Raw genomic sequence first — 19,708 nt, 5'->3', positions numbered from 1 at the left:
TCCACATCAGAAAAACCATCTTGGGACCATCTTTACACACAAACTCCCAACTTTAGGACACCACGACCAAAGTCCTGTTAAACTACAGAAGAAAACGTCTACTATGTATGAATGCCTTTTCTTTCCTTGTATGTATGTTTTACATATTGAAGAGACGTTAACCAGAATTTCTGTTTTTTTCATGTTTTGAATGGACATGGTCTGTGCATATCATATATAAAATGACAACCCTTTAAGAAACACCAGAGGTAGAGAATAAACACAATAACAATAGTATTGTGTGTGTGTGTGTGTGTGTGTGTGTGTGTGTGTGTATATAAGTTATTTAATGATGTAAAATGTCATCATCCTCAATCCTTCTAAAGCAAAACTTATTTTTTTATTCTTTGAGTATAAAGTTTTTATTTTATTTTATTTTATTTTATTTTATTTTATTTTATTTTATTTTATTTTATTTTATTTTATTTTATTTTATTTTATTTTATTTGTATTTATTTTTTTTAGCATCGACTGCACAATTACGTCACTGCGTCAGCCAGTGAATGTGTGCGTCGGGACGGGGGCACGGAACTGCTGTAGGGTCGACGAGTGATCGGAGATGGAGGAGAAAGATGGACGTTAGACGGAGGTTTTTAGAGTTGTAGCCGTGACTTACTGATAGTACGGATATTTGTGTCCTCGCCTCAGGGTGAAGGTTGTATGAGGACCCGCGGAGGACGCGCTTTAATCGCAGTAAGGTAGCTAATGTAGGCAGAGTTGGGGAGGGCTGTAGCTGCTGGGGTTTTTTTGGAGAGGGAAAACAACATGGCTGCGGTGGAGCTCGAATGGATCCCAGAAACACTGTACAACACGGCTATCTCGGCTGTGGTGGACAACTACAGCCGATCCAGAAGGGACATACGTTCGCTCCCGGAAAACATACAGTTTGATGTCTATTATAAGGTAAGACGTGTCAGTCAACAGGCTGTGTGTGTGTGTTTATCTTAACAGCCACCAAGACTGTACGAGTTCGTGTCAGCTGCTAACGTTAACAGTTAGCTGAATATCGATAACGCTACGCTAGCTGTGGAGGATAAAAACTGCTTTTTACGGTCTAGCTAACTAACGCTAACAGTTAAACAGCCCGGTCTGTATTTTATAAATCCAAACACAGCCATTATGTGAATCTATATAATGAACGTATGTTGAATTGTTTCATTGATCCCGTGGCTAATTACATCAGTGACCGTGAAAATGAATAGTGTGCGTGTTGTCATGTAAGCTGACTGTTTTTGTGTTGTTCTTGTTGTCTATGATTGTTTGCCCCGGTTTATTAATAGTAACCTTTCTTTAGGGAAACGCACTTGTTACAACACATCTGAGCTTTTTCCGAGCAGTCAGCTGTCAAAGCCCGACAGACGGCGAGCACAAAACTGCAGTTATCACATCGAGAATAAGATTTAATTCTGTTAATTAGCACATTGAAATGAGAGGACAAAAACAATGCTACCTCTGAGCCACAGTCTGGGCCGTGGCCAGGGATTGAGAAATACTGAGATCATGAGCACAGCTTGCTTTTCAGATGCAGCATCTGTTTCTTCAGCCACAGGAAAACCAAACCTGTCAATAAAAGGTCATGAACACTGGTGTGCACAGGCGGTAAAAAAAGAAGCTGAATTATCATGTTCACTGACATTTGTGGTTGGATCACAGACACCAAAAACTTACTTATTTTATTGTTTTCACATTTTCATTATTTACAAATAAAGTAAAATTTCTGTAAATTGTATTATTAATGTATCGTTAATGTGTAATTGTTTTCCTCAGAGCTCCAGATCAATATTATTAAGAATAACATTATTGTGCTCACAGTCTGAAAAACACTACATTTCATAAGAATAATAAGCTATTAATTTGTGTGCTAAAGATTTGGGACCTGTTCCATAGATGTGATTATGTGACTCGCAGAAACCCAGGTGACAAACGGGCTTCATGAACCTACTGGTTTACTGTGATGGTACGATTCACCAACACTGTATTTTGGCGGCAAAAATCAAAATCAAAACAAAAACAGATCTTTTCCAACCGTTGATTGAATCAATTATTTCACTTCTCAGACAGCTGGAGGGCAGCTTTACACTTTCCCTCCTCTCCACGCATAGTTTCTAAGGTGAAGGAGAGATTTGTCCATGATTGTAAGTGAGGCAGGACCTGTCAAAGCACTGATGATGATCTACTGTAAACGAATGAAAATAGAAACCGTAAACTTCAAAGTGATAAAATGCTCAAATTCCCAGAAAGAAAACAGAGGACATGAACTTTGTATCCTCAGTCTTAGGTATGTTTCTGGTCTTTAGCGGCTCCATACATGTTTAAAAAAGCCACTAATAATAGTAAGTAATTCCTTAAAAAGACTTTAGGTTTTACATTCCCACGACGGGATGTCAGTGTGAAATAAAACTCCTCCAACTAAATTTTAAATATGCATTAATTACTGGAAAAAGTTTTGTCCTGAAGTCATGATTTAACAAGCACTATATAAATTCTTAAACATGGTGCCAGAGTTTGTTGCTATCTTGTCAGGACTCACTGACAGATGGATAGTACTGACAACCCTAAATCACCTGCACTGCCAACAATTCATGGTTTCCACATCCGCATGTCCGCGAGGGTCCGTGTGACGTACATTTTATCACCTGTCCAAGTCCACAAGGGTCTGCCTGGACCTCTGTGCAGATATCGACCTTTGTACAGCCCAAAATCTGAGACCACGCGGTCTGTCCACACTACAACGCACCGACTGCAGCAGTAAACTGGACGCATGTTTAATGTGAAGATTGTGACCTAGCTTCAGCTAAATGCCAAAATACTGACGGTGGATCCATCGGCTGTGACTTCTTTCCTCTGTGTGCAACACCTTTATGAGCACAGTTAGACAGAGAGGCTGAGTGGAGTGGTAATACTATATATTACTGCAGTTCTTGGGCTTGTGTTATTCAGTAATCATAAACCACGACAGAGGGACTGTATAAAAGAGATGTACTACTACCTGAGAAACCTTTGTGTGAGCCTGCTGCCATAGTTTCTGGTTTTCATTGTTCACAGAGAAATGAAAGTACAACTGTAGCTCCAGACATCTCACACACACAGTTACATACAAGGACATCACAACAATGAAAAACCAAATAAACTCTAAGATTCTGTAAATCTCACTTTCTCTTTCTCACCATTATACTCTCACTCTCTCTATCCCTCTTTATCTTGTACTTTTTGTCAGTGTTTTAAAAATTAGGTGGGTAATCAGACACAAGGTGTAATGTAAACATCAATAACTCAATAGAATTACCACTTATGATAGGAGCTGTTGCTGGCTAAAGCCAGGTGTAGCCCCACATGTGTTCTACCTGGTCAAGGTTCGATATCGTGTGCTCATCCATTGACCTTTATGGTGAAGGTAAATTTGATTTGAATCATTTTGAGAATCTTTACAAATATTATGAAAGAAGGACTTCATATTTTTTTGTCCAGTATTGGCTTTAAAGAATGTTATCAATTAGGTAAGACTAAGTTAAAACATAAATAACATAAACAAGCGACGTTTGAATCGGTCATCAAGTCGACATTTAATTAAACCACTTTCCTAATGAGATTCTTGAGGCGTTCATTTCTGTTTTCCTTTTTAGTAAAGATGCATTTTTCTGTAGTAATGTGATCACTAAATGTTCAGTGCCACAGTTGAACTTCTGCTGCACACCAGGTGCCTTCAGGTGTCGCTTTACCTGTGAACACTGACTTCAGCATTTCCAGCTTTTCCAACAGAACTCATGTTGTAAGCTTTAATTACAGTCTGCTTTGAATCATTTTGATTAGAAGAGACCATGATTTGATCATAGCATTTCAACACATTATTATCCAGTTCAAAAGAAGCATTAACTTACAAAACATCCACCAGAAAATAGCTCAACTATTGATTAATTAGTCTCAACTTAACAACAATAAAAAAACATCTGGTACGCCCTCACAGTTAAGCTTATCGTTGGCAGGTAAAATAAAGTGGTTGGCGACACCATTAGTTAATATTATGAAGTAGCATGTGTCTGTAGCTGTCCTCAGGTCAGTGGCAGGGTTAGCAGTCTGCAGTGCTTTAAGCTAAATGCTAACATGCTCACAATGACAGTTCTAACATGCTAATATTTACCATGTATAGTGTTTCTTAGTGTCGAATGTTAGCATGCTAATGTTTGCTAATCAGCACTGAACACAAAGCGCTGTAAATGTCATTCCTCTTCTTCTTATTAAGTATTATTATAAGTATTGAACAGATATTTTTTTGAGTAGTTAGGCTAATACGGTAATTAAAAACCTATACAATGACGACATATTGTAAATTATCCTTAGACACTTCTTTGAGTTGTGATTTTAGCAATAGTAGAATAAATTGTTGTTGTTGTTGTTAATAGCTGCTTGTGAATGACTGTAACTTGAGTTTATAAGGAACTGTAGGAACCGTAACCAAATAAAAACATGTCAGCGGTCAACGCTTCATCTGTGGTCGGGATGAAAGGAACCGATCTCTGACAGAATCTCACATCACTCTCACATTAAGGGAGACTTAACCCCATAACTGCAGCTGAGAGACAGAGCTGAGACTGGCATTGTCCCCTATAGACCCGCCATAGAGAGCCACTGAATATAACAACTTCCAGCTCAGCGCATTTTGATGACAGGCTAGACATCAGCAAATTTTTTTGTTTAAACTCCTGAACAGCAGACGGCATTTTCAAAAGCATCACTTAAAACAGACGTAATAGAAACTAGGATGAAAAATAGGACAAATCCACCATTGTAGTTACAGATAGGACGCCCTGTCCCCACCTTACTGTCCTTAATCAGATCAGTTGTTACCTATAGACTCAACATTGTGCCACTAATGGCAGAGCTGACATCTGTATTATCATCAGCTAATCTTTCCCTCCATCTCTGTGTCTTTTCAGCTTTACCAGCAGGGCCGGCTCTGCCAGCTCGGAGGAGAGTTCTGTGAGCTGGAGGTGTTTGCTAAAGTCCTGCGGGCTTCAGACAAAAGGTAAAAACATAATGGGACTAAACTGAGCCAGAAACCTGACACCGCCCACGATGACCCATCAGCTGTCTGAACACATGGTCCTGGAGACTGTGCTCCTTTAAACAGATGGTTAACAAAGTAGTCCAGGGTATACACTGCTTTAATTTAACAGTGGATATGGTTGGATATGGTTTATTTTATAAATGGACCTTACCAGAGCTTCGACACTGTCAAAACTATCCAACCCTGATACTAGTATTTTAATGACCTTCTTTTTACAATATAAACACATAGACACTGAAGTTATTTGCCCAAACGGTTCTCTTCTGATTGCTTCTGGTTCTGGTTTTCCTGCTTCGACCAGTTGAGACACAGTTTCTACGTCCACACCGCTACGTTTTCCTTTTAAAACGACACTTTCAAACGAAAACAGTCAGTGTCCACACGACACACCTGAAAACACATAGATACATGACCATTCACACAGACTGGGCATGTGCGAGCCAGAGTAAACAGGAAGCAGATTGTCGACTCAGCCGCTCATTAGTTGCAAAAAATACTACAAACGAGCAACAGCAGAGACAGTTGTTGCATATAAATACAGAATTTAACTGAACAACAGCTGCTAGCAAAGACAACAAGGTCAGTAACACTGTAATGTGTTATCCATGTTGATCAGACCCAATCAGGAGAGACCATGGGTGTCTATGTCGTAGTTTCCAAAAGGTCTCAGTTTCTGTCTGTCCAGACTACAACACCTCAGAGTTTTCAAAATAAAGCAGGATGGGCAGCGTTTCCAAAAGTCTCTGTTTTCAGAGCTCGAAAACTCTGGAGTCGTGTGGACGGGAAGAGGAAATGCAGCTAAAAGCAGGATTTGGTTTCTCTGAGTGTTTTTACCTGAAATCTTCTATATTTTTCATTTAATAACTCAGAAAACAGTCAGCCAATCAGAAGAGAGGCTCAGAGCCTCCTCTCTTCTGATTGGCTCACCGACCTGTTGTTACTAGAGCTGCAGAGAGACGCCTGAGAGAGGAGATGTAAAACTACACTGAGATGGTTTTTATATCTTCTGATGGATCAACACTTAAAATAAAAGACAGAAGAAGAAGAAAATATGGAGCAGATGTGACCTTGATAGGAGCTCTGTGAACGTTAAAGCTCCGTCCAGGTTAAGGTGCATTATTGATGTACTCTCTATAATGTTATCTGTGAGCTGTATGTTCAGGCAGCGACAGCTTTAATGTGAATGAATCATGTCAGGCAGATAAGCAGCAGCCGCAGTCATCAGGATTGTAATTCACTGATTGGCCAGATGTTCAGACGACTGATAGCTGTCTTTTTATGGAGGCGTAAATGTAAACAACCTATTAAACAATGTATTGATCAGTACCTAATAATTATCATCCCTTAAACTGACGTGATCTGCGTCTCTGTGCTCGGCCTGCAGACACCTCCTGCACCACTGTTTCCAGGCCCTGATGGACCACGGCGTGAAAGTTGCCTCAGTCCTGGCGAACTCCTTCAGCCGCCGCTGCTCCTACATCGCAGAGTCTGACGCCCACGTCAAAGAGAAGGCCATCCAGTTCGGCTTTGTGCTGGGTAAGTGAGGGGGGGGTGGGGGCTTTCACACAGACGGTTTGAGATAGTGATTGAGATACAGCTACAGAGAAACAATGAGTGAATAAATGGAGGCCATTCATTCGTCCCAGTGATGTTATCATGGGGTTAGCTGATAGAAAAAATCCTCTGGCACTGATTCAGCATGAGTTCATAACAACTGTAATGATTTAATAATGCTGCCTTTAGAATTCAAAACAGGCAAATGAGTTATCAATGAGTTGCATTGGAGGGACTATCAGTGTTTAACTGGGTTGACTGCTTTATTTTTTCTTTTTGATAATGTAAATAAACTTTTTATTTTATTTCTTTATACCATACAGTGTAGTTAGAATAGAATAGAATAGAATAGAAAGCCTTTGCTGTCCTACAGAACATAGTGGAGCCGTCTTCCACTAATCAGGTGGTTGGTGGTTCAGTTCCCGGCTTCTCCAGTCCGTGTGTCTCTAAGACTGTAAATGTGTATGTGTAATGTCTTATTCGTCAAACTGTGAGTCACATCATCACAACATCTGTACTGACGCCAGATGTAACTGAGGATAATAATCTGCTGAACAGTTCACATTTGAAAACATGCTAACAAGCTCGATCACCATCTTTAGGTCGGTCGCTCTTCCTTTTCCTCTGGGTTGGAGCAGGAACATGGCCGACTGGACACTTATAGCAGTCACTGTTTTTGTAAATGAAGGAGACTGTGGCTCATATTAAACCCGTGTTATCATCTATCAACTTTCCTCTCCCTTTAACAAACACCTGTCGGGTTAGATATTGTAAAATGTGAGCTTTGTTCTGAATAGAGCAGCAGCAGTTGGTGCTGAGCCTCTGACCTGGAGACAGGTGCAGTAACCTGATGCGTTCTGGTTTCAGGTGGATTCTTGTCTGACGCCGGCTGGTATGGAGATGCAGAGAAAGTGTTTCTGTCGTGCCTGCAGCTGTGCACGCTCCACAGTGAGGTCCTCCATTGCTACCGGGCCGTGGAGTGCTGCGTCAGGTCAGTCATTCAGTGTGTGGCGACTCCTTTATAAGACCCAGCACCTCACAACAGGTGGTTCAGCTTCAGCTGTGACCAGACATGAGGCCTACCACTGAAACTATATTTAAATGTGACACTTTAGTGCATTATTTAGTTATAGTAGTGGAATAAAGCTAATAGTTTAGATAATCCTCTGCGCCGGCGAAAGTCAGAGCGGCAGCCATATTGTTTTCTCTCTTGGACACGATATCTCAGTAACACCTTGACTGAACTTCTTCAAATTTTGCATGAAGATTCACTAGGACTCAAGGACGAACTGATTGCATTTTGGTGGTCAAAGGTCAAAGGTCAAGGTCACAGTGACCTCACAAAACGAGGTCATGGCCTTGTGAACGTAATAGCACCAGAACTCCTCCAGGGAATCGCTTCAGATTTGGCACAAATGTCCACTTGGACTTAAGGGTGGACTAATTAGATTTTAGTGGCTAAAGGTCAAAGGTCAAGTGACCTTTGGAAAAACACAAAATTGTTGGTTAATATTTTATATGACTCTGGATAAACGGGGATGTAACCTGGAACTAGTGGTGGAGGCAGACAACCACGAGGAGGAGATTCTAGTTTTTTTAAGGCTGCAGTAAATGGAAATATTTTAGCAGGTTATTCTGACCTGCCCATCTTCAAAGCTGTGTCATCAGCAGCCTCAATACAGGAGCATCTGCTCCAGTTCTCTGTCTTCACTGACCTCTTTAGAGTTTCTCCAGTCTAATGGATCTCAGCAAATTTCACATTCTCTATACAGGGGCTGTAACAGATCAATAAAGTGTCACGCTGCACATTTTTCCTTCCACTTCCTGTGTGAAAACAGTTCACTATCAGCCATAATGAAGATGAGCGCAGCAGCCTTTGTTTACATTTAACCATTCTGTTCTTGTGTTTTCACTTTGGTTGGTAAGAGTCAGGGCTGATCTCACTGCACATGCTGTTCTCCTGTTGTTCTGCACACACTCTGGATCCTCCTTTTGAGTAGTGTGTGTCAAGCTGTCAGAAAATAACACCGGAGGCTCCAACATTTTACTTTAGAAAAGAAAAACATGTTGTTTCATGTTTATACAAACAAAAACAGCTGAAGATGGAGGAAATAAAGCTCTGAAGTTACAGTCTGTTCATTAGAAATCTAACTGAAAACATGAATCAATGTTATAAACTCACTATTTTAAAACTTTCTTTTAATAAAGGCTGTGTATTAAATCATGTTTGAAACCCCCACATCAGCATTTTCGGCTGTTTTCCTCAGCTCGTCTCTACATGACCATAGAAATAAAGTTATGCTCCTGTAAATACAACATGTTCATAGTATTCCTCAATGAACAGACTGACTGCAGAGGGTTAAATTAAGGCACTGTTAATATGACACTATATTAAAGGGAGAGTTCAGGTTATTTGATGTGCGGTTATGTGAGGTGTTTATCTACAGTCAGTGTATTAGCTGCTGTAGATTCGGGTCAGTGTGCTTTAGAGGAGCAGCAGGAGAACTGATACAGCAGCTGAGTGATGAGCTGATGTGGACGGGACCTAAAAACATGCCCACCTAAAAAACCTACATTTGTGTACGATTTATTTTGAACATTTCCACTGATTTATTTTGCCCCCAAAGATCCCTTTACGACTCAATCAGCTGATATAGTTCATGGAGTAAGTCTATTCATGTGTAGGAATAAGGAAGTTCAATGGTTGAGAAAATGTAGAGCCAAAGGAAAGAACTGACTCCAGATATCTACCTCATCAACCCCACGTCAAATAACCTGAACCATCCCTTTAATGTGACAATGAATACGTGACGTCTTGTCTACACAGGCTGCTTCATGTCCGCAATGGTAACTGTAAGTACCACCTGGGGGAGGAGACCTTCAAGCTTGCTCAGACTTACATGGACAAACTAGCCAAACATGGCCACCAGGCCAACAAGGCAGCGCTGTACGGCGAGCTCTGTGCCTTGCTCTTCGCCAAAAGCCACTATGACGAAGTACGTTCATCTTTAAGGTCTTTTATTTATGATAGAATCATTTTAACGGTTGAGTTGAGAAATGTGTAACTCGTTGTTTCATCTAACAGGCGTACAAGTGGTGTATAGAGGCTATGAAGGAAATAACTCCAGGGCTTCCTGTCAAAGTCGTGGTTGATGTCCTTCGGCAAGCCTCCAAGGTAACACCCAGATTGATGGGTGTTTATTTATATTAAAAATGCTGTAAAGTCACTGTGTGTGTCCAGATTGTGTCTACACTTCCATACATCAGCATTTATGAAATCAGGAAATCCTTTGCGCTGCAGTCCCAGCTGATTGTTAAAGTCTGACCTTGTCTCTGTGTCGCAGGCCTGCGTGGTGAAGAGGGAGTTCAGAAAAGCAGAGCAGCTGATCAAACATGCAGTGTTTCTAGCAAGGTAACCTGCTGAGCCTCCCGAGTCTCCACATTATTCCTGTTCCTCTGTTCGTCTCTGATGCTGAACGTGTCTGTTGTTTGTCTTTACAGAGAACATTTTGGACACAAGCATCCCAAGTACTCCGACACGCTGCTAGATTATGGATTTTACTTATTAAATGTAGACAACATTTGCCAATCAGTGGCTATTTACCAGGTAAGATCATTATTCTTCATACTTTGTTTTCATTAAAAACCTTTTGCACATTCATGTTACATGCTGCAGAGGAACGCTATGAGAATCATCATCAATCTGATTATAATAATGATAATAATAATTATAATAAGTTCATTTGAATAGACAAGAAACAAGTACAAGCAGGTAAAAGAAAAATCCAAATTGAGCGTCATAGAAAGAGTCAAAAGGCATCATAAAAAACGTCTTCAATCAACATTATGCAAAAGGATCTGACAGTAAGTGAAAAGAGGCAATAAAATATGTAAGAACTATAATAAGGGATAAAAAAATCTAAATAAAACACATCAGTTAACGAGTTACAGCGTCTGATTTCAGAGTGATGGGGCTCTAATACCCAACACCCGGTGAACTTTGACCTTTGGGGGTCCAGCAGTCCTCCGTCTGCAGATCTCAGTTCTGGGTTCAGGTGTCACCTTGTCAGTAAATCGGAGGTGTAACTGTCGGCAGAGACATTTAAGACTTTCAAAATCAGTAATAACATTTTAAAACCAATCTGAAATCTTACAGGGAGTCACACGGAAACAACCTGGTGAAGGAAATGAAATTATAGGAATCCAACAAGAAAAATACAAAAGCAGAAATAAGCTAATACATAAAATATCAGACAGAGAAACATAACCAATCCAAATAACTAAGACAAAACATAAATAAACTAATAATTAAATAAATACGTTGGGGTGTACCTGCCTGATACTCAAAAGAAAACCTTTGGGGTTCTCTGATGGATCCTGTACTTTAACAGAACAGATTTAGGAACCGACATGACCATAACATATGATGCTGGGGAGAACCCACACTCTCTGGAGCTGGAGCGTTTTATTTCTATGTGTGTTCACTACTGTATAAATATTAACAAGGAGGGAAATAAAACTGAGCTTAACTGAATTGCAGACGGCGCTGGACATCCGACAGTCGGTGTTCGGGGGGAAGAACATCCACGTGGCCACGGCGCATGAAGACCTGGCCTACTCCTCGTATGTGCACCAGTACAGCTCTGGGAAGTTTGACAACGCTCTGTGAGTACAGTGAATCTCACAAACTCAGTGCGGCTGCTTGACCGGCCGGCTAATTACTTTAGACATGAGCTCCTTTGTAGAGGAAGCACATGACGATGAGTCACACTGTGATGGTCTGTTCAGTCACTCAGTGTCCTGGTGGTAATGTTATGTGGCTGCATGCTGAGGGAGCGAGCCTCATATATTACACACTGAGACGGATTTAAAGATGACCAGGAGCCCAGTGGGAGATGTTTATGCATTTTTAAAATAATCTCCTCTGTAGACAAAGGCCCTCATTCAAAATTGGGTAACGCTCCGACCTCTGAGACCCTGATTCGCTTTTGCAATGTATGAGCTTCAAAACAACTTTGTTCATGGGAAGCGCTTGGCTTTCTCAGAAGTGTTTGTCCTGAACAGAATGCAGTCATTAGCCAAGCGCTGAGTTGTGTGCCATGTTTGGCTCAGTCGCTGTGTTTGTCCCTCAGATTCCACGCAGAACGTGCCATAGACATCATAACTCACATTCTGCCTGAGGACCATCTGCTGCTGGCCTCCTCCAAAAGAGTCAAAGGTAAGGCTGCTTTTCCTGGAGGCGCTGGGCTGCTGCCCACTGTGTGAATGGGGCAGTGACGGGCAACTTCTACGGTGCCTCATAGATAAACTTTTTACACCAACATTATCAGGTAGAAGCAGGTTTCTAACTCCGGCTAAGAAAAGCTAATAAAAGCTAATGGACTTTTCCTCTGCCAGTCGAGTTTGCTTTCTGTTCAGACTGAGCACACACACACCCGCAGGGAGTGACGTCATCACACGCACTTACAGAGTGCAAACACACACACGCACACACACACACGCACACACACACACAGTAGAGAGAGAGAGAGTGAGCTGTTAGCCGCCATGCTAACTGGTAAAACAGATCTGTTTCATCCTCAGGTTGGAGCTTTGATCTCGGATCTGATTTTTATAGACTTAGTATTGATAAGCTCCGACGTTATCGGTTCTGCTCCTGGAACTAGAGAAATTAAGAAAATTGATTTCCTGTGTCGTCAATTGTTGCGTCACGTGTGTTTGCTAGCAGTCTAGTGGGTGTGTGTGTGTGGGGGGGGGGGGTCTGAACGACTACCATCTCTACTTCGATCAGTCTGTGTGTTTTTAAAAGTTACTTCAGAGCTGCAGCTTCACTCCCACAGGAAGGTGTTTCTGGTGACAGGTGTGTTCAGTGTCTCTGAGACGTCACGGCAGCAAAATGGGTGAAAATTTGCTCGGGTGTTGTGTTCATCACATCACTGCAGATAAATACCTGTGACTACTGCAGAGTCATGTGACCCAGGTGTGAATGCTGATTGAACCAGACAAAAGCCAGATGTTGGCGGGTTTTTGATCAGTGGAGAAGGAGCTTTTCAGTGGGGTTCAACCTTTTGAGACCCTCAGACAAACCACAAAGCAGTGTTACTGCTGGGAAAGTTCAGGTTCAAGTCAACAGTTAATTACTCTGTGAGGCGGCCACTGAATAAGTGTCGCTGCTGACTGTATGCAGACACTTGTTTTAATGCTTTCCAGGGACAGTAACACACTTTAATTTAATTCCACACTTTGCTTTGACAGTAATACAATAATAAAATAAATGTGTTGAGTAAAGGTTTGTTGTAGTGACAGATGTGTCAGTAGTGATGCAGTGTCTTTTAAAAGGGTGAAGAACAGTCAATACGTCCTCCTTTGTTTCTTCCAGCTCTGATCCTGGAGGAAATCGCCATCGACTGCCACAACAAAGAGACAGAAGAGCGCCTCCTGCAGGAGGCTCATGACCTGCACCTCTCCTCCCTGCAGCTGGCCAAGAAAGCCTTCGGAGAGTTCAACGTCCAGACGGCCAAACACTACGGCAACTTAGGACGACTCTACCAGTCCATGAGGAAGTTCAAGGTGGAGAGAGACCTGTGTGTGTGTGTGTGTGTGTGTGTGTGTGTGTGTGTGTGTGTGTGTGTGTGTGTGTGTGTGTGTGTGTGTGTGTGTGTGTGTGTGTGTGTGTGTGTGTGTGTGTGTGTATTTGTTAACATATTAATTGTTATGTTAATAAGTTTTATAAAATGGGACGACCAAACACTGCTGTGTAACTTGCCAGGTCTAACTTTAATCCAGAGCAGCTGTAATATTAAGTTACTGTGACGGGACTGAAAGCCGTAAATATCTGGAGATGTTTTATTGCCACCAGAATCTGAAACTGTTCAGAGAAGAATTGAAAATATTATTTTCTCTTCCTGGGAAAACGATCGATGAAGATTAAAGATTAGAGAATAATGAGTGTGGTGCTTCAGACCTACGTAGATCTACGTTTTAAGTTAGATTTGAAGACAGAGTGGAATTTAAAGGTAAATTTCTGTAATATGATTCTGATTTAACATTCAGAAAACATTATTTATATAATAACATTTTTAGAATTACATATTTTCACCAAAATTGTGCTGTTTTGCAAATGATTTATCGGCCCACCTGTAATACTCACAGGTTGGGAACCACTGCTCTGTAGGATTATAGATGCATTGGGAAGCGATTTGTTAAACTCTTCTCACCAGCTCTTCTGTGTTTCTGTCTGTCTGGTTCTTACCGGTGACCGTTTCACCAGGAGGCGGAGGAGATGCACATAAAAGCCATCCAGATCAAGGAGCAGCTGCTGGGCCACGAGGACTACGAGGTGGCTCTGTCCGTGGGTCACCTGGCGTCGCTCTACAACTACGACATGAACCAGTATGAAGACGCAGAGAGGCTCTACCTGCGCTCCATCGCTATAGGTCAGACACGGTGGGGGAGGGGGGCGGAGGGGGGGGTCACTCAGGCTGGGTATCACCTGTAAATGTAGTGATTTTTGTCCCTGTCAGGCTCCTGTACTGGAGAAAAGATAACTTGGTATCTCCAGTGAGTGCTCAGTAGACGGAGCAGTCACATGTCCTGATCCAGTTTAATAATGCTAAATTCACAGGTTACCATGGTGATTTACACTGATTATAAGTGAGCCTGCTCCTTGATAATTAGCTGGCTAGCCCTCTTGTCTCACTCTTGTCAACTTCAAGTCGAGTCAATTTTATTTCTAGAGCACATTTAAAAACAGCTGGAGCTGACACCAAAGTTCTGCACAAACAGCAGTTAATACAAATAAATAAAAGCAAGTAAAACAAATGTAAAACACAAAGAAGGCATAGTAAATATCCTGTATACAGAAACATGTAAACAGACCAACAACAACAAGAAAATAACAACAATACTGAATAACAAAGACTAAAAGGTCAGTGAATAAAAATGTGTCTTTAGCTCAGATTTAAAAATGGAGATGGAGGGAGCTTTCTTCTCGAAAAATTATTATTATTGAACAAAAACACGACCAAAATAACCAGAAGACAAAAACACAGATCAAACTGAACTAAACAAACTAAGTCACACTAAACAAACCACATAATGAACACAGACACAACATCACAATATCAATCAGGCTTGACAACCTAAATAAGATATTAAAGGGTAAAATAAATAATAAGAAAACAAAACAAAGGCAAAATAATTCAGATTCTGCATTTTAAATTTATTTTTATTTTTGTTGTTTTTCTGTGACACAATCAGTCACATCCATGTTATTTTCAGGCAACTATGTGAAAGAGATTTCTGATATAAAAACAGGAGTTATATGTAAGTGTTGCTAATGCTACATTACTAACATTAGCATTAACAGCTGTTGACTTACCAGTCTAGAAGAAACATTGTGAGTTTAGCATCAAACCTTATTCCTTTCCTCAGCTCCAGAGGTGGAAAGTAACATCAGTGTTAACTCTTGTTTTGTGTCTATTTTTATCACCTCTTGTACTGCAGTTAGCATGCTAACAGCTAGCTCCAGCCTGGCCACACTGTGGTCACTTTCTGATACCGAGTCAGTGTAGCGTCCAGTCTGTCGTGAAGAAGAAGCTGCTCAGAGGACGTGTTATAACATCGTGTTATAACATTCGTTGGCTGAAGCCCCGACGTTTGGCAGCAGAGAAAACTTGCATATAGCACCTTTACGTTAGCCATTAGCAGCCTAATTAGCTTGTAAGTAATGAAAGGATTAGAGTATGTGATGTTTGCTGTGTACTCACAGGTAAGAAGCTGTTTGGAGAGGGCTACAGCGGGCTGGAGTACGACTACAGAGGCCTCATCAAACTCTACAACTCAGTGGGAAACTACGAGAAGGTGTTTGAGTATCACAACGTCCTGTCCAACTGGAACCGGCTGAGGGACCGACAGTTCGCCGTGGCGGACGCCCTGGAGGACGTCAACACTACACCCCAGCAGACCCAGGAAGTGGTGCAAGCTTTCCTATTGGCTCAGAGCTTGGGTCCCACCCGCCCCTGTCTCGGCTGATTTTTTTTTTTTTTAATGAGGGATGAGAGGAAAAAAAAAAAAAAGACGTGTGGGGCTTCAGCCTGGTGAGGACACGAAACGAGCCCAGACGAGACGCTTCAGTTGCACACGATGAATTTAGTAACACACAGTAAATTCAAGCATCATTGGCAGGTTGCTGCCAGTGTGTACACACACACACACACACACACACACACACACACACACACACACACACACATTTAGTCATGGAATAAAAAAGTAGAGAAGACACCGTTATCAAACCTCATCGACACCCACACAAACCACCGAGATGCAACTTGAGACTGACGCAGCTTCACCCACAGAGCAGACGGATGCCTTTCTCCAAGAGAAAGAGAGAGAACACGTGACGGAGGGGGAGAAATAAAAATTGAAAAGAAAAAAAGAAAACCTCAGACATCCTGTGAGGATGACAGACGACCTCTCCTCCTCTCTGGTCTCGCTCGCCTTTTTCTTTTCAGTTTAGAATCAGGACGTTTTTTTTTGTTTTGTTTTGCTTTTTGTATTTGAGCCAGTGTCGCTCTGAAACTCGCCACGAGACTCGTCACAGATCGACACCGCGTTCTTCTCCGGGACTGACGGACATCACAGCATCTGTGACAAAACATCCATCAGCAGCAGCATCATCATCTTCGCCGTCGTCGCTCGGCGGATCACAGACAGAAGCTGTGGAATATTTTTGACACTTGTACAGTAAAATAATTCAAAAGATTGTACACTTAAGTTTCAGTTGAAGGCTTCTCTGCTTGACATGGACATGAAGACAGACTTCCTGTTTCTAAACAGTGGGATGTGTTGAACCAGTGGGTATGTTGTTACACACATGACTTCACAGGTCTTGTTTTCAGATTATTTTGTTTTGTTTTGTTTTTTTTCCAGCCTAGTCCTGACATAGCATCATTAAAATGCCAATAACTTATATGCAGAGGTTGTATGTTAATGTAGCTCTTTGTTTATGAACAGCTCGACACCGTGACTTTAACAACAAGGGACACGAACGGGAGTGAAAAGAGGAAGATGCGACATGTACAGAGGCTCGTTAGCCTCGTTAATCTGTGTGTGTGCACGTGTGTGTGTGTGTGTGTGTGTGTGTGTGTGTGTGTGTGTGTGTGTGTGTGTGTGTGCGTATGCGCGTGTGCGTGTGTGTGTGTGTGTAGTATCCACAGATAGGACTCTGGGTGCCCAAGTGCTCCACTGATGACTACCAGCCTTACACCAGCTTGCAGTTATCTGTCTGTAGACGGACCCATACTTTTAAGTGCTAAATAAACTACTATACCCTTAAGGGCACTACAGTGGGGACCAATATTGTGTGTGTGTGTGTGTGTGTGTGTGTGTGTGTGTGTGTGTGTGTGTGTGTGTGTGTGTGTGTGTGTGTGTGTGTGTGTGTGTGTTGCCAGCCTGTCTACCTGTGCATCTGGCCTTTCCTCTCCACTCCGTCCTGTCAGATTTCCCATTAATGAAAAGTTTTTTTAATTTTTTTTTATTACTGGACCTTGTTTTTCCATCAGCCTCCGTCAGTGTCTCCGAGGCGGGAAACTCATTCATGTTTCATTTCAGAGCTGAACTGTCTTGGTGCTCATGTCCAATCAAAACGGACCAAGAGGAAACACAAGCCTGAAAACAACAACAACCAATGAAGTGACATGATTTTAACGTTTGTAATTCCCTGCAGTGGAAACGATCTGAAGCCAAATCTTCTCCGAGCCGTCTGATGAACATTTAAAGGACCAGTTCACTCAAATCACACAAGAGGAGGGCTCTCTCACTTACCTGTGGTGCAGTGGTTCCCAAACCTTCACCTGATGAATGTTTACATCTGAGAATGTTAATCTGCTGATTTTCATAAACAGAAATGTGCAATATTCACCAAACATCAGGATCCTTTCATCTGGTTCATGTAAATTTAAAATCCAGATGCACGTCACTCACACCGGGTGTTTTACAGTGTGAAAATAAACTCACCAGCGCCCCCTGGTGCACAAACTACATAACAGCAGCCCCTGTGTCTAAATGACCTCTAACGTATCTTTAGCATTTCATTTCTCTGCTGACGTTTCCTCTGTAATATAATCAGCTAATATCAGACGGTGATTGTTTCCCCTTAATACAAAGCTTAATGTGATGTGAGTGTTTCTGAGCGTTTGTGTAAGTTGTGAGCAGTTCAGGTGTAGAGTGATTTTACCTTCAGGCTGCCGAAGAGTTCAGAGGCCTGAACAGGAAAAACCGGAGTTTGTCAAAAGATAAATAGAATTTATTGTTGTAGGATTGTGTGTTTTTTTACTGAACTCTTGTCACAGGAATCATCTACAGAAGAGGATTAGCACCACGTGAAAAAAATTTAATTTAAAGAGTTTAAAGTCCAAATTCTTTTGAGAAGAAAGTCAGAATTGGACTTTAAACTTACAAATCAGAGAAAAATTTCTGAGTTTAAGGTCCAAATTTTTCTCTGATTTCTTAATTTAGTCTGAATTTTTCCATAAATTCTGAGTTTAAAGTCAGAATTGAGAAAAAAGTCTGAAAAATTTGGACTTTAAACTGAAAACTCAGAATTCAGAGAAAATTTGTGACTTTTAATTTTTCTCTAAATTCTGAGTTTAAAGTCAGAATTCTAAAAAAAAAAATAAAATAAATTTAAACATTCACTTGGTCCTAATCCTCTTCTGTAATCATGTGCGGGTTGAGACCCCCCTGGGGGTCTCTACCCGCAGGTTGGGAACCACTGTTCATTTTGGTTGGTTTTCAGTGGAACTGAAAAAACTTTGTATGAAAACTGGAAGGAAACTTAAAAGGAAATGTTGCTGTTGCCTCTTTTTAAATGAAGTCTTTGAATATTACAGATCCCGGTCACTTTCAGTGGCAGAGGCAGAAATGTCCGATTTTCATTTCAGAACCTGAACTAACTGCATGTGATGAGGATTTGGATGAACTGGCCCTTTAAAGTAGCGCAGGAGGGGAAGTGGTGCACGAGCTGAAGCCTGACATGAATAACTGAGGAGCTGATGGAAACAGAGTCGAGCTGGAAAACGAATTCAGGCATTAATGAACATCAGTTACTGAGAATGTGATGCCTTCAATAAGAACCCGCTGTTTTTAATGAATGAAGAAAAGAAGCTTTGCCTTGCTGTTGCTTCAGTGCTGTCGGACGTCTCCCTCTCTAGCAGTGATGTGAGTGAGTGGCTCTAGCTGAGGAGGTCCAGCCTTAGCCCCCCCCCCCCCCCCCCCCCCCCCCCCAAAATACGCTCAGCTACACATTTGGCGCTTCGGCTTCAACCCCCCCCCCCCTTCCAGGTGACAGAAAACATTTGTCCAGTGTTTATTACAAAAGTCAACACATATCTTCTTGTCCTAAAAAAAAATGAGTAGTTGCAAAAATATAATGGCAGTATCCATCACCTTTAACCCCGCCCCCTGCTGTACTGACTGCTTTTGATCTGAGGTCATTTTCTGGACGTGTTGCAATGCATTCTGGTCTATTAGCGCTGCTGTTTTAGTGGGATTTTTTTCTCTGTATCTCCACCTGTGAAAGTTCACTGATGAAGTATTTTCTGTCCAAACTGGAGCTGAAGTGTCAGTTTCTCGCCATGATGTCACAGTTTCTGTTCGGCCAATGGGGGAAAAAAGAAAAAGAAAAATACATTTAAAAAACATTTTGACTCAGAAATGTGATTTATTTTTAATTTTTAAGTGTTTTATTAACGAACCAGAGAAACCAGATGATGGAATGTAGGAGACAACATCATCATTGTGATCTGATATAAGGGAATGAAGTTGTCGCAGAGCCGGGGGGGGGGGGGGGGGGGGCTGAGAGACTTGGACAAATGCTCATTAAAGCTGTGATGTCTCCTTCTGTCTCTGATGTGACGAGAGGACGTTTCACTGTCGGCTTGTTACTGCTTCACTGTTTAGCTGCAAAAACATTAAATCTTGTATCATTGATCACAAACACCAACATGCAGTTTTCTCTTGTGTTCACACTTTAAACTGAGGCAGACC

General features: G+C 41.6%; 1 protein-coding gene across 1 annotated transcript; it reads left to right on the top strand.

Moving 5' to 3' along the window:
* The first annotated feature begins 550 nt into the window (after positions 1 to 550).
* Positions 551 to 19,664, top strand: appbp2 (amyloid beta precursor protein (cytoplasmic tail) binding protein 2). Its single transcript, XM_056374003.1, has 13 exons — positions 551 to 942; positions 4,974 to 5,062; positions 6,489 to 6,640; positions 7,526 to 7,649; positions 9,486 to 9,654; positions 9,744 to 9,833; positions 10,003 to 10,070; positions 10,160 to 10,265; positions 11,199 to 11,323; positions 11,791 to 11,876; positions 13,038 to 13,228; positions 13,929 to 14,094; positions 15,429 to 19,664. Exons 1-13 carry the CDS (start codon positions 805 to 807, stop codon positions 15,689 to 15,691), a joined length of 1,767 nt encoding a protein of 588 aa, XP_056229978.1. The 5' UTR covers positions 551 to 804; the 3' UTR covers positions 15,692 to 19,664.
* The last annotated feature ends 44 nt before the right edge of the window (positions 19,665 to 19,708 follow it).

Source organism: Seriola aureovittata, chromosome 4 (assembly GCF_021018895.1).
Source record: "Seriola aureovittata isolate HTS-2021-v1 ecotype China chromosome 4, ASM2101889v1, whole genome shotgun sequence".
Taxonomy (NCBI): domain Eukaryota; kingdom Metazoa; phylum Chordata; class Actinopteri; order Carangiformes; family Carangidae; genus Seriola; species Seriola aureovittata.
Note: the sequence above shows the minus strand (reverse complement) of the source record. Positions and strands in the feature narration are given on the sequence as shown.

What these genes read in the sequence shown, in the direction of transcription:
- appbp2 (XM_056374003.1), top strand. Translation starts at nt 805, where the DNA reads ATGGCTGCGGTGGAGCTCGAATGGATCCCAGAAACACTGTACAACACG. An exon ending in CATGCAGTGTTTCTAGCAAG is followed by an intron (nt 10,071 to 10,159) that starts GTAACCTGCTGA and finishes TTGTCTTTACAG; the next exon opens with AGAACATTTTGGACACAAGC. An exon ending in AGTCCATGAGGAAGTTCAAG is followed by an intron (nt 13,229 to 13,928) that starts GTGGAGAGAGAC and finishes CCGTTTCACCAG; the next exon opens with GAGGCGGAGGAGATGCACAT.